At 43.8% G+C, this 12,669-nt stretch overlaps 1 protein-coding gene across 2 annotated transcripts; it reads right to left on the minus strand.

Moving 5' to 3' along the window:
- Positions 1-836: 836 nt before the first annotated feature.
- tgs1 (trimethylguanosine synthase 1) lies at positions 837-12,541 on the minus strand. 2 transcript variants are annotated; one of them, XM_084911256.1, is made up of 15 exons: positions 12,313-12,541; positions 10,468-10,529; positions 10,187-10,311; positions 9,992-10,082; positions 9,540-9,614; positions 8,250-8,759; positions 6,508-6,634; positions 6,337-6,423; positions 5,038-5,194; positions 4,386-4,704; positions 4,146-4,304; positions 2,882-3,028; positions 2,571-2,787; positions 1,425-1,503; positions 837-1,185 (listed from the first exon to the last, which is right to left on the minus strand). In XM_084911256.1, the coding sequence occupies exons 1-15, from the start codon at positions 12,423-12,425 to the stop codon at positions 1,075-1,077; spliced, it is 2,379 nt and encodes a 792-aa protein (XP_084767382.1). In that variant the 5' UTR covers positions 12,426-12,541; the 3' UTR covers positions 837-1,074. The 2 variants fall into 2 exon arrangements, with proteins under 2 accessions (XP_084767382.1, XP_084767381.1); XM_084911255.1 differs by lacking the exon at positions 837-1,185 and having other exon boundaries at positions 1,469-2,787; positions 4,398-4,704.
- Positions 12,542-12,669: the final 128 nt, after the last annotated feature.

Genomic DNA, 12,669 nt, shown 5'->3' on the forward strand with positions numbered 1-12,669 from the left:
CCCTTGAAATGACTCTTGTGCTTTAGCACTATATAAAAAAACTGAATGAAATTGAATACTTATGAAAATAGTTACATGGATACATAATTGCAATTTTAATTGCATCAGGTCACTGTAAGATAAACATATTGTAGTATGGATCTTGTGTCCCTCTCCCCAAAGCCGTAGGTCGTCTACTAACTGGAAGGTTGGTCGTTTGATCCCTGACTGCTGCAGTTTGTCAGATGCTCTGATGCGTCCATTGGAGTGTGAATGCCAGCAGCTGCTAGTGCTACCCCTCTGCCTCCTAGCAGACACACCTACTGTATCAAACTTTAATCCTACATCACAACGAGATGTCAAAAACTTTATCTCCAGGATTTGAAGTCGTCTGAGATTTGCAGTAGACACACCCATGGTATCAATTTCAAAATTCAACGCCACCTTGTTCACGAGTTATCGCATTCACAAGATTTTCAAAAAAACCTGACGTTTGATCGGAGATTAGTAATAGATGCACCTGTGGTATCAGACTGAAGCCCCTACACTGCCTCGTTTTCAAGATATCGCATTCACAAACCTCGATCTGCAAGACCTGCCCGCCTGCCTGGGACGGCGACCCCATCATCAGAATGTGGAGAGGTGGAGTAGAAAAGTGCTATATCAGAACCAGTCCGGTTACCATCCTAGTGGCAGCTATCAAAGCTTTTTCCCCCACACTGCACCTCTTTAGCAAATACATAAAACAGCTTTTTAAAAGACGGTTTTGCTGTGCAGATGTTAATAAATCTGTTGCTGATGTAGTTAATGTCTTTGTCATCTGCCAGTCTTAAACTAAAATGTACCAAAACATTGCATAAAAACAATGAGAAAAACATTTTATTAGGCTCAAATGTAGAATAAAAGGACAAAATGTAAACAGATATTATAAAGATATAGAAAATGCCAGGTGGGTAAGCTGGGCTAGGCTGATCTGCAGAGTGAATAAAATCCTGTGTGGATGTGGTTCAGTAATCTGGAACAGAAATGATGACAAACAGCAGAAACTGATGTTTGGTCCGTTCTCCTTCATGGGCGCTCGTACTGGTGCATGGCTTAGCCCGGGTTTATCAAGCTGCCAAAGTAAGCAGTCACTGTCTTCAGCTTGTTGTTGAGGAAGTTCTGCTCGACCTCCACCTTCCCTCCTGGGCCGGCTAAAGAGGCCACCTGTAGCAAAGAGACAAGATTTCAGTAAGACAGTCCCAACACAAGCTGACCAAAGCAAACACAAATTACAACAACACAATACTCATTACAAGTATAAGAGTCTGGGTGGTACATAAAGAACGATCCCACCGCGGCGTTGCCAGTCCAGCGGGACATGAACATTCAGACATCCACGGTCACACTAAATATATCAGAGTACAGATTACATTACATGTTTGAGAAATCCTGAACACACTGACCTGATCCATGTCAACATTGCGCGGAAGAAAGTACACAATGTTGTCTGATATCAGTTTGGCCAGGCGGAAAATCTCAAATGTGCCGAGTGTCAAGGATGAAAACTGTATGTTCAAAACAAGAAACTTTCTATTTAAATTTCAGATTAAACAGATGTGACTGTGTTAACTGCACGCTGCAAAGTGCCTGAAATAAAGTTCACCTTTAATGGGGTTAACTGTAGGGACTGTCTGACAATATAAAGCACTTGGAGGCGACTGTTGTTGTGACGTAGCCCTCTGACAGCACATATATTCCTCAAATATAAATATTTTATTTATTTGCACCAAAATATAATATATCTTCCTTTTGCCTCTATTCAGTTCTTGCACATTGGTTTGGTAATGTTTGCAGTATCGTGGTAACAACGTGATACAGTCCTGAGCCACACTCCCGTAGAACCACGGCTTCTTCACTACCATCCTTCCACTGAGACCATTTCTGACTTCAGTGAGGGAATCAGCTGCAGGAGCAGACGCCGCAGATGGCCCCGCCCCTCCCTGAGCCTGGTTCTGCTGGAGGTTTCTTCCTGTTAAAAAGGAGTTTTTCCTTCCCACTGTCGCCACAGTGCTCATAGCTGCTCGTCTGGTTGTGGGGTTTTCTCTGAGGTCCTCTGTCGGTCTTTGCTGGATCTCTTTCCTCTTTCTTTGGTACATGACCTTCAGACAACCCGCTGTAGATATTTTTAGCCCTGGCACTTCTCGTTTTGTTTCCCACTCAAATTCCTCAGATTCTTTAAGGACTCCTACACCACCTCACTGGGTGTCTGTGCCACATGACTGTCAGTGTGATGTTTGCAGCTGAGATAAGGACTGAACTGCAACTGAATGTGGAAGCAGCCAATGTCCAGAAACTGAAAGCTCGAAAACTGTTCAAAGATTACAAGAAAGTCTGACTGATTGGAAACAAAATATAAAAAGCGAGGGCTGGCGTTTGCCCGTTATTATTCTAACAGATGAACAGATGACTCCTGACGTCTTCTGTAAAATCGAAAAAGCAAAAACATTTTTCAAAGCTAAGCTGTAGTTTTCTCCTTTCAGTTTTCGGTCCCTCCTGCAAATGAATCCTGTCAGTCACTAACATCCCTCTACTTCCTCATCAAAGGATATCCATCAGGCTCCATCATGGTCCTGATGTCGAACACCTCAGCAGTTAGGTAGTCAGGTCCTCCCCACGGTGGTGACAGGAAGACCACATCAGCGTGGAGATGGGGGGCCAGCTGAAGGAAGTCCCCTTGTATGAAGTCGATTCGATCGGCCACACTGTAAACCGCAGCATTGTGCCGAGCCATGTCCAGCCGCACTGGATCGATGTCAACGGCTAAGACTGAGAGAGAAACACGCCGCAGAGGACAGACTGTGAGCTCAGCGTGTTGCTTTCAACATTTCTAAATACACCTTATGAACTTATAAACACTTACCTCTCTTTCCAGTGAGGGCAAACTGGATGGCATTTCCTCCTACACCACAGAAGGCGTCTATGACCAGCTGAGACTCAGAGAAACTGTGCTCCACCCTGAGGGCAATGTGCTCAGCGATTCTCTCTGGTGTCACAGAGAACCAGCCCTCTGAAACGGCATTATGAACGTGTGAGACGACCTGAACAGCTAAACCCCGCAATGAGACGCCGGCAAACATCCTGCTGTATTCATCACCCATTCCAGTTTAATTCAATGTTAGTTATGTAGCGCCAAATCACGACTACTATTCACGGTACTTGTTGAACATCAGAATCAGAAAACTTTATTAATCCCAAAGGAAATTATAAGGCTGCCATGAGGGTGGTTCTCCTCAGTATGTGAGCAGAGCCCAGAAGGAGGATCTGTGTTACCGCTGATGCTCTTCTCAATTTCAAAGTCTTTATATTTTGAGTTTTTCTAAAACCCTCAGTTTTCTCCTTCCTTACTAAGCCATGTGTCTTGATTTCTTTCTCTGTATATTCCTCAGTTTGCTGCTCTCAGTTACTGTTTATGTCTGAGGAGCTTGGCTAGAAAGCGACTTTGTTTCACGTCTCTTCCACGAAGCTTCTTTAGTTCTAAACCAAAGGTTGAACGAGCTTCGTAGTAGTAATGTGTGCGACTAGATGACTAACAGTCGCTATCGTCACTCATCAGTAAAACGAGTCGTTGGTATTTCTCCAGACACGCTGGAGGAGGTGGGCGGGGAGCGGCAGGTCTGGTTTCCTGCTCAGACTGCTGCCCCATCACCGACTTCAGATAAGCAGATAAACTTATTACTGTACTTTGCACTCTGAGTTATAAGTTAGTTCTAAGCTAATTCAGTGACAGTAAACGATGAGTAACACTGAATCGTCAAGTGTAAAAGAAATATTATATCTAATAGTTATACAGCAGCTGTTGGGAGGCTGACGTCACGAGTGTCAGGTTTTTGTTTTGTTTAAATCTGACATTAAAAAATAAAAATGCAGGAAAATCGGTGTTGCTGCCAGTCACTGACACTTCTCAGGGCCTAACAAAATAATAATCAAACACTTCTTTAAATGTAGTTTATAAAAATGATCTTTGGAGCTTTTACTCACCTGGATGCATGCTCAGCCATCCAGGTCACTGAAATGACCTGAACTGTAATGCAGAGCCGGCTCTCAATCATTTAGAGGTTAAATATGACTCACATGTTGTTGATACCACTGGAATAATGTGACATAACTGCAGTGTGCAGACTGACCTCGGTCCAGTCTGATCCCTTCATCAAAGCGAGAGAAGAGTCTGTAGCGCTGAGCCCAGTATTTAGCCAGCTGTGGTTCAGCTGCCATCTCTGCTGGGACCTGCTGCTTCTTCTTCTTCTTCTTCTTCTTTGGTGTTTTTGTGTCTTTCACACTTAATTCTACACAGACATAAATATGAGGCAGTTAGTTTTTTGTTCATTTCTTTTATAACCTTACTATGTATGAACAACCTGATTCACCAGCAGATTTACTGTGAACTTCAGGCTCATCGGGCAGGAGAAAGTCAGGAATCTGAAGACAGGGTAAGTGTCTGCCCGGCTGCTCCTCTCTCTCCTCCACGTCACTCTCCTCCGGCTCTGTGACAGAGTTGAAGGTGAGGCTGGGGTAACTGCTGCCCTCTGCATCTAAACTGGATGCAGAATTCTTCACCTCCTTTTTCCTCCCGTCTTTTTCTTCTTGAGCTTCTCTTAAAAATGGAGGCTTGTCCTCAGGGTGTCTCTCTCTGTCCACCTCACTCTGGTCACACTCTCGCTGGACCTGTTCAAGGAAACTTTGAACCTGTGAAACAAAAAGACTTTTTTCATTAGCGTTCGGTGTAACGTTCAAACAAACAAAGCTCTGCTCGACTTCCTCCTATCTAACCTGTTCCAGTCCTCCGTGCTTTTAATCTACGTCCACGGACATGCCAGGATAACAGATAAAGGACATGACTTTCAGTGATTTCCACTGTGATGCTTCCTTTCAGCTGTTACTCCAGCCTAACGTCTGAGGACTTATTGAGATTCTGGGGTCATCTTTCATGCTCACAAAACTGAAAACATCTAATCTGTCCTGGCTGATCAGGGACAGGCTACAGAACACGTCCGCTCTTCAGCACGTTACAGGTCGTACCTTACAAAGGGAGGTGCTGATCTGTGGATGTGTGCTGTCTCGGCCCATCTTTGAGAACCTGGTGCGTTCGTTGGTGCTGCTGATTTTTCTCTTGGTCCATCGCTGCTTCTGACACTTTGAAGCTGAGCTTCCTTTGAAGCTTAACACACTGTTGAACCTGAGACATGAACACATTGTAACAATTTAGACATTTAAAAACATTTTTACACTCAAACAGCCGCGCTCACGTAAACCTTTGTGTTTCTACAAAGCCAGAGAAACAGGGCTCAGAAGCAGGCTGGGTTCATTCATTTCACCAGAGCCGATACCTGCAACACTTCAAGCATAAAAACTGTCAATTTGCAGCCTTGCAGGCTTTTTGTGTTCTAGATGTTGGTTTGCTGAAGTTAACAGCTTTCATGTCACATGTTTGTCTGTTAATGAAGAATCAGTGCTGTTAAAAATCAGCACACAATGCCACATTACCACCACGCACAAACACTGAACATCTCCTGTGTACTACAGTGACAATCACTCGTCCTGTGCTTTCCCTGCTGTGAAAGGTCCGTTGGGAAAAGTCGTTCCACACTTCCACAGTGTGTATTTGGTGCCATCTTCCTCCCCTCAACCTGAACCAGTCGCAGAAGATACTGGGAGTTTCTTCCTGTTAAAATGGTTTTTCCTTCCCACTGTTGCCCAGAGCTGCTCGTCGCTGTCTGTCTGACGGTTGGGGTCTTCTTTGTATCATTGCAGGGTCTGTACTTTACAATATAAACCTTGAGGCGACAGTTAATCTGATTTGGTGATAGTTCAGTGAAGTTGGATCCATACTGGCTCATGTTTATCCCAGTTAACTTTCTGTTTTATGAGGAGATGGGTTCCAATCAGTGATGTTAACCATCTAAAGCATAAGGCTGCAAAATTCAATGATGAATATTTTTTGTCCTTTAATACTTTTTTACTGTGTTTTGTTTTACCAATCTTATGTTTTTGGAACTAATATATTATATTTTTTAATCTCATTTCTTATTGTATTGTCTCTGCCTAGAAGACCATTATTGACTTTAGCAGGTAAAGTGGATGTAGTCACTGAGGACTTGTGACCTACCACAAACAAAGCAGGACATGCGACTGAATAACAACTTCAGCTTTGGGCCAGTTTCTAATAATCAAGTTGAAATGTTTTCATCTGAGTGTTTTTCTTTTGCATGTTTTATATTTCTATCATAAACAACATAAACGACCAATCACAAGGTATCTGAGTTGGAGTCGGCAGACGTGACCGAGACAAGATTCCCAAAGGAGCAGAGGAACACTTACTGAGGCTCTGGGTTGTGTTTGAGGCCAAGCTGACTCCAAGCTTCCTCGGGTGTCAGACGTGGGCACTCGTCCACATCCAGCTCATGACTGACAACAAGGACAAACAGTAGAAACGTTATTCCTGGGCTTGTTGGAGAGATGATGGTCTCCATGATAGAACATCAAACTTACCTCCGTTTGACTTTTGCGCATCCTTTTCCTGGTGGTTTGTCATCATCGTCATTATCATCGTTTCCATCGGGTGTTTCGTTCCTCGATCCGTGCCGTCCGTTATTCCCGGCAGCAGCCAGTTGGAAGCCTGTGTCAGAACGTACAAAACGCTACATATTTATTAAAGCAACCACACATCCATGTATTGAACAAAGGAGAAAAAACTGCATAAGGTGAAAACCACAGGACAGATCAACAAGAACATGATTAACCAAACACGACTGAACAAGTTAAGATTCAGTCTTTGACTCTGATTCATTTTCAAACACAGCTCAGTAAACAAACACATTTTCTGTGACACTGAGTTATTGAAGTCATTGTCACCAAAGTAACAAGTTCCTGTGTGATGAAAGGTTGACTGACACTGTCGGGATGTGAGCTCCTTCCACTTTTCTGAAGACATTTGTTTTCAGTGGTTGTGAAGACCTACGCCAGGGCTCGGCAACCCGCGGCTCCACAGCCACAGGCGCCATTTCATCCTTATACTTCCGCGTGGTTTGGGAAAATAAATTAAACTATTTAATTGAAGTGTATTCTATTTGTTTTAGTTCTAAATTGGAAGATTACTGTGATCTTGAAACATTAAAATCAAATTATATTTTATTATTTTTTTGACGCTCAAAATAAGCGTCACACTCGACATCGAGGCCGCTCTTGTTCAGGATCACAAATGGAGCGATGTCGAGAACCTTCCAAATCCGGACAAACTCGTGTTTGAAACATGGAATGCCATCCGACACATAAACAAGAAGAAATATGCATTTGGAGTCTTGTCGATCTTCTGATCTACACACGTATGTGAGCAGCTATTGTCCACACCGCTCACGCCTCACGGCCCCGATCTGCAGACGCTGTGCGCAGAGGTTCAGGAGCAGAAGTCCCATTAAGCAGGTAAAAGAAATATCTATGCAGGTATTTTGCAAAAATGTATTTATGATGGTTTAGTGACAAAGTGCTTTTTCCCATTTATTTTTTAAATTCAGGTGGAGGCTCTGCTACACGCTCAGCTTTGTTACGTGGATCATTTAAGTTCAGCTTTTTAATCGTGTTTGTTTTTGTTAATATTTTTTTAAGAGTTCAAAATGTGTTTATTACATAAATGTCTTTTTCTCTGTAGATTTCATGAGCAACACATTATTGTTGTTTATACAAAGCGTGAAGGTAAAAAAACAAGATGTAGTCTTATCTTCATTTTAGACGTCACAAAGTGTTCGCAGCTCCCAGTGTTTTCTTTTCCGTGGAAACTGGGTCCACATGGCTGTCTGTGTGTTAAAGGTTGCCGACCCCTGGCCTATCGAACAGCTAATGTTTCTCAACATAACTGATTTCTATTGTGTATAGGGTGTGGGGGTTTTCTACACTGATTTTATTTGATTCAATATTTTCGTTTCCTGTGGGCACCCGTACTTTGTTCTTGTCCCCCTGGACACTTTGCTGGACAGAACATGTTGGTGGACAGACATTCTACACTGAGGTCAGCGTGTCGTTGTCCCAGTTAGCTGAGCGTTTGTCTCTCACTGCCAGCACCAAGTGGAAGAACCTTAGTTTATGTTACGGGTGTCTCGTTCCTTTGAAACGGGTTCCACTCAAAATGCTTTGGAGCTTGAAAAAGAAAACAATGAGAAATCTCAAGACTAAAACTCAGCAGACAAATCGTCTGCCTGATCATGCAGCCTTGGCCACGCCTCATACACATTTATTACCTGTAGTAGCGCTGTTATGCTGTACAGAGTCGGCTGGTCTCTTGCGGTTATTCCCATCATCAGAAGCATCATCAGAGCTGCAGGACACTCCCTCTGACTGGACCATGACTGAACCAGCCACACACTGTCCACCTGCCTCCATTGTGAAGCTCTGTCCAAACAGAACATGCAAAACTTCAGCATCATCTTCTTCGTGTTTACTCTCAGCTTCAGTAGGGCCGTCGCTCTGTTTCTCTGATTGGCTCTGTAAACCTCTGTCCGTGATTCCCGTTTCTTCTTCCCCTCCAGCGTTCCCATTACAGGCAGACTGCTCAAAGGTCCAGCCCTGTCCCGCCCAGTATGAGTACTGTTCCCAATAAGAATAGTAGGTCTCTGTAGCGTGTTTGTCCCAGAGAGCTTTTGTATCCGGGTTGTCCCAAGGAGTCCGTCCTGGATCTTCTGAAGATGGCAGCTCATCCTCTGAATGTTTCTCCAGCCAGCTGCTCCACATCAGAGCTTCTCCCTGTTGTGCTGCAGAAGAGTCAAAACATTAGTTAATATTTCATGTGTAGAATTGTTGCATTAAAAGAACATGAAGAAGATATGGTGGAACTTCTTTTTTTTAAATGGTCAGTGGATACTCGGGGCGGCTGTGGCTCAGGTGGTAGCAGATCAGCTCCTGATCGGAAGGTTGGTGGTTCGATCCCAGGCTTCCCCAGTCTGCATGTCAAGTGTCCTTGGGCAAGATACTAACCACAAGTTGCTCTCCGATGCATCCGTCAGAGTGTGAATGTAGATTAAGTTTGCACTTGTGTTTAGAAGTGCTTGCCTGAGTGGGTGAATGAGGCGTGTTGTACACAGCGCTTCGAGTACTCCAGGAGAGTAGAAAAGCGCTGTATAATCAGTCCATACTGCTTTCCTGTCTGTGTTGGTCTAAACAGACGCGTGAAGTCAGAATTTTGGATGAATTGTGCAGGTTCTGAGGAGCACGATAAACAGTTATAATTATTTATGAAGTCAGATGACACAAATGAATTCGACATCAGGAGACACGTCTGCAAGACCTAAAGACCCGGATGACCTGCCAACTTCTACTCCTAAATGAAGAAGTAGACGAAAGTCTTGCCCAGCAGACTGGAGGAGGCCACTGGTAGTTGACCCACTACCTCCTGAGCCACAGCCACCCCGAGTATCCACTGACCCCCAACATGATATCTCTGTGTCTTCCTACAAAACCCGGTGTCACAGTCCAGTATTAGAAAAAAACAGTCTTCATACGTTTCACTATAAACGTCATGTGACCATTCTTACCCCAGTAGGCTTCCCAGCCAGCATCTTGGATCCCTCCTGTTGCTCCCACTCGTGGATCAAACACCTCCTCATCAACTATGGCATAAAAACATCATGCATGACATCACAGTCGCATGAAAAAAGAAGGACCACATGCAATACTCTGAAACAATAAATACGCTGTTACTGCTTCCATTGTAATTAAGAAGGTAAGGAGCCATGTGCTGCTAATCAAAGCCTAAACGGAGAACTTCTGGCAATTTGCTGGTCTGGAACATTCAGCTGTGTGGACCCAAAGGTCTGATTGTGCAGCATCTACAAGCCGAGTGCAGCTGTGGCAGTAGCTGACACAGAAACTCAGGTATGGGAGGAGATCAGTAAGACCGTGGAGAAAGTGGATACTCTACCACATACAAACCTTTGTAATATTACTCGTAATAAAAACAATAAAAGCAATAAGATAATCGCATCACCTTTTTCATCAGCCTGTGGATCTTCTTTACTTTCCTCTTCTTCACTTGTTTCTTCACAGTATTTTGAGGAACTCCTGTTAGACCTCCACCCCTGTGACATGATAATAACAACCAAAACTGCTTTTTAGTTTTCATTTAAAAAAACGGTGACTTTAATAACACAGCACAACAAAACCAAGATGAAGTGTGACTCACTGCTCTCCTCTGCTCGGAGGAGCACACAAAGGCTAAAGGCAGGCCCATGCTGGCCATCATCTGAGTTTCTTCATCCAGCTCCTCCACCTCAGTCTCCTCTTCCTCCTCTTCACCATCATCTACGTCTATGAGTTGAGAAATGTATTTTTTAAATAATGGCAACTAAAACTAGACAGTACAGCGAGGTTAAGAGAGCCACATTCTTCTACCCCAATGCCTGATACATTTCATAGATGATTATTTTAATCCCCAGTACTATTAAATATCATGACAGGATATACCTTGTACAGTGTTTTCCAGGTCAGGCAGAAGTCTGTTATCAGAACGATACAACTCTCGATCCCTGTAAAGAGGCGATGGACATAAAGGACAGATGTAGGAAATCCATAGATGCATCTGTATACATCAGCGTATCCGGTAAAACTCAAGGTGTTTGGGTACTGAGAACAACAACATCTAAACGACTGTGAAAAAATAAAGTAATATACTTGCATTCATACAGAGCTTTTCTACTCCTATTCAACACTCAAAGCATTCCAGTGACATGACACACGATAGTATTCATTAAATCGTTAAATTCAGGTGTTCCAATCACATCCAGGTGTATAAATCAGCACCTGGACATGCAGACTGATTGTACAAACATTTGTCAAACAACGGGTTGCTCTTAGGAGCTCGACGAATTCCAGCGTGGTACTGTGATAAGATGCCGCCGTCGTGAAATTTCCTCGCAACTAAATATTTCACAGTCAACTGTTAGTGGTGTTACAGCAAAGAGGAAGTGAGTGGGAATGACACCATCTCAGCCACGAAGTGCTAGAGCGTAGTGCACAGGTCACCAACCTTTTGCAATTCCTACAGAATTGGCCTGTGGCTCTGGCTGAAGCCATCTACCCCACACCAGGGCCTGTGCTGCTGGATGAGGCCATATACATCACATTAGGACCTGTGCTGGCGGGTGAGGCCAACTACACCACACCAGGGCCTGTGCTGCTGGATGAGGCCATGTACACCACATTAGGACCTGTGCTGGCGGGTGAGGCCAACTACACCACACCAGGGCCTGTGGCTCTGGCTGAAGCCATCTACCCCACACCAGGGCCTTTGTTGCTGGTTGAGGCCATCTACATTACACGAGGGCTTGCGCTGCTGGCTTAGTCCATCTACACCACACCAGGGCCTGTGGCTCTGGCTTAGGCCAACTACACCACACCAGGAACTCCAAACTTCACATGGCTTCAGATTAGCTGAAGAACAGCGATTAGACAGCTGCATGTTTTCATAGCTGAGCAGCTGAATCCAAACCTTACATCGAATGCAGTGATGTAAAGCATGCTGCTATTACTAGACCTGGAACAAGCACTCTGTGGAAAAGTAAACATCGCCTGCCTTTCATAAGCTCCAGGTTTTGATAACCATCAATATTTTCCTCATAAATACCTTTTTTAACACAAACAACTCTCTGACAGCCTAATGGCAATGTTCAGAAAACGAATGAATTCGAGCAGAGACTGTGAGCCAGGTCTTCTCTTCTCTTGAGTCTGACCTCACAGGTGTAACAGATTCCATAAACATACTCCTAGCCCGTGTGGAAAGCCTTCCCAGAGGAGTTGAAGCTGTTATAGCTGCAAAGGGTGGGACAATATCATGGGATGTCACTCAAGTTCATGTGTGTGTGAAGGCAGACGAGTGAATACGTTTGGCACTATAGTGTCTGATAAGTTTCCACCGCTCTGTGTGTAAGACAGCAGCTCATACCACACTGCCACTAGCACACAGTTGCTAACCTTTTCTTTTGGAGTTTAGCATTGTACTAGTAACAGTAGTAGCCTTGTAATAACTGCGATTCATTCAACTGTGATTGATATGACAGCTTTTTAAAACACTGGGTTGTGGTTGTCTTCACTCAAGTCAGTTATTCATTAAAACGACATTTATTACACGGAATTTCAAAGATTTGACTGGATTTCGTTTCTTGCGTCGTCTTTTAATGATCCACACTGGCTGGTTGCCATGTCAGCCCGGCTGAGATGTCAAACACCGGTTTAGATCAGACTGTTCGACGTGCTGCAAATGAATTACGTGTATGAGTTCTAGCGGACAGAGGAAAGGTGGTGGAGGCTCACTGTACGAAGGCTCTGGAGCAACGACAATGAATCGTTTCTTCCTCCTGCAGTGACTCCTTCTTGGTGAAGATGATTTCCGCCACCAGGGCTACTCTTCTCATTTCCAGCATCATGGCGGTTAGCTCGCTGCAACAAGAAACACACTTTCATTTACCGACGAGCTGCTTGCGTCTTTAAGCAGCATGGGACTCTTTCCTTTATTATTGATTATTTCCGCACTGTAAGCTAACAGCGGATTTTCCGCTGTTTTTCAAAATAAAATTTGCAAAATTTTTGTTTTGTTTTTTGTTTTTTTTATAGAAAAAATTGTAACAAAATTTTTCCTTTAAAATCACCAAATCTCATGGTCATTAGAAC

This window comes from Perissodus microlepis, chromosome 18 (assembly GCF_051167445.1).
Source record: "Perissodus microlepis isolate ML-2025 ecotype Zambia chromosome 18, ASM5116744v1, whole genome shotgun sequence".
Taxonomy (NCBI): domain Eukaryota; kingdom Metazoa; phylum Chordata; class Actinopteri; order Cichliformes; family Cichlidae; genus Perissodus; species Perissodus microlepis.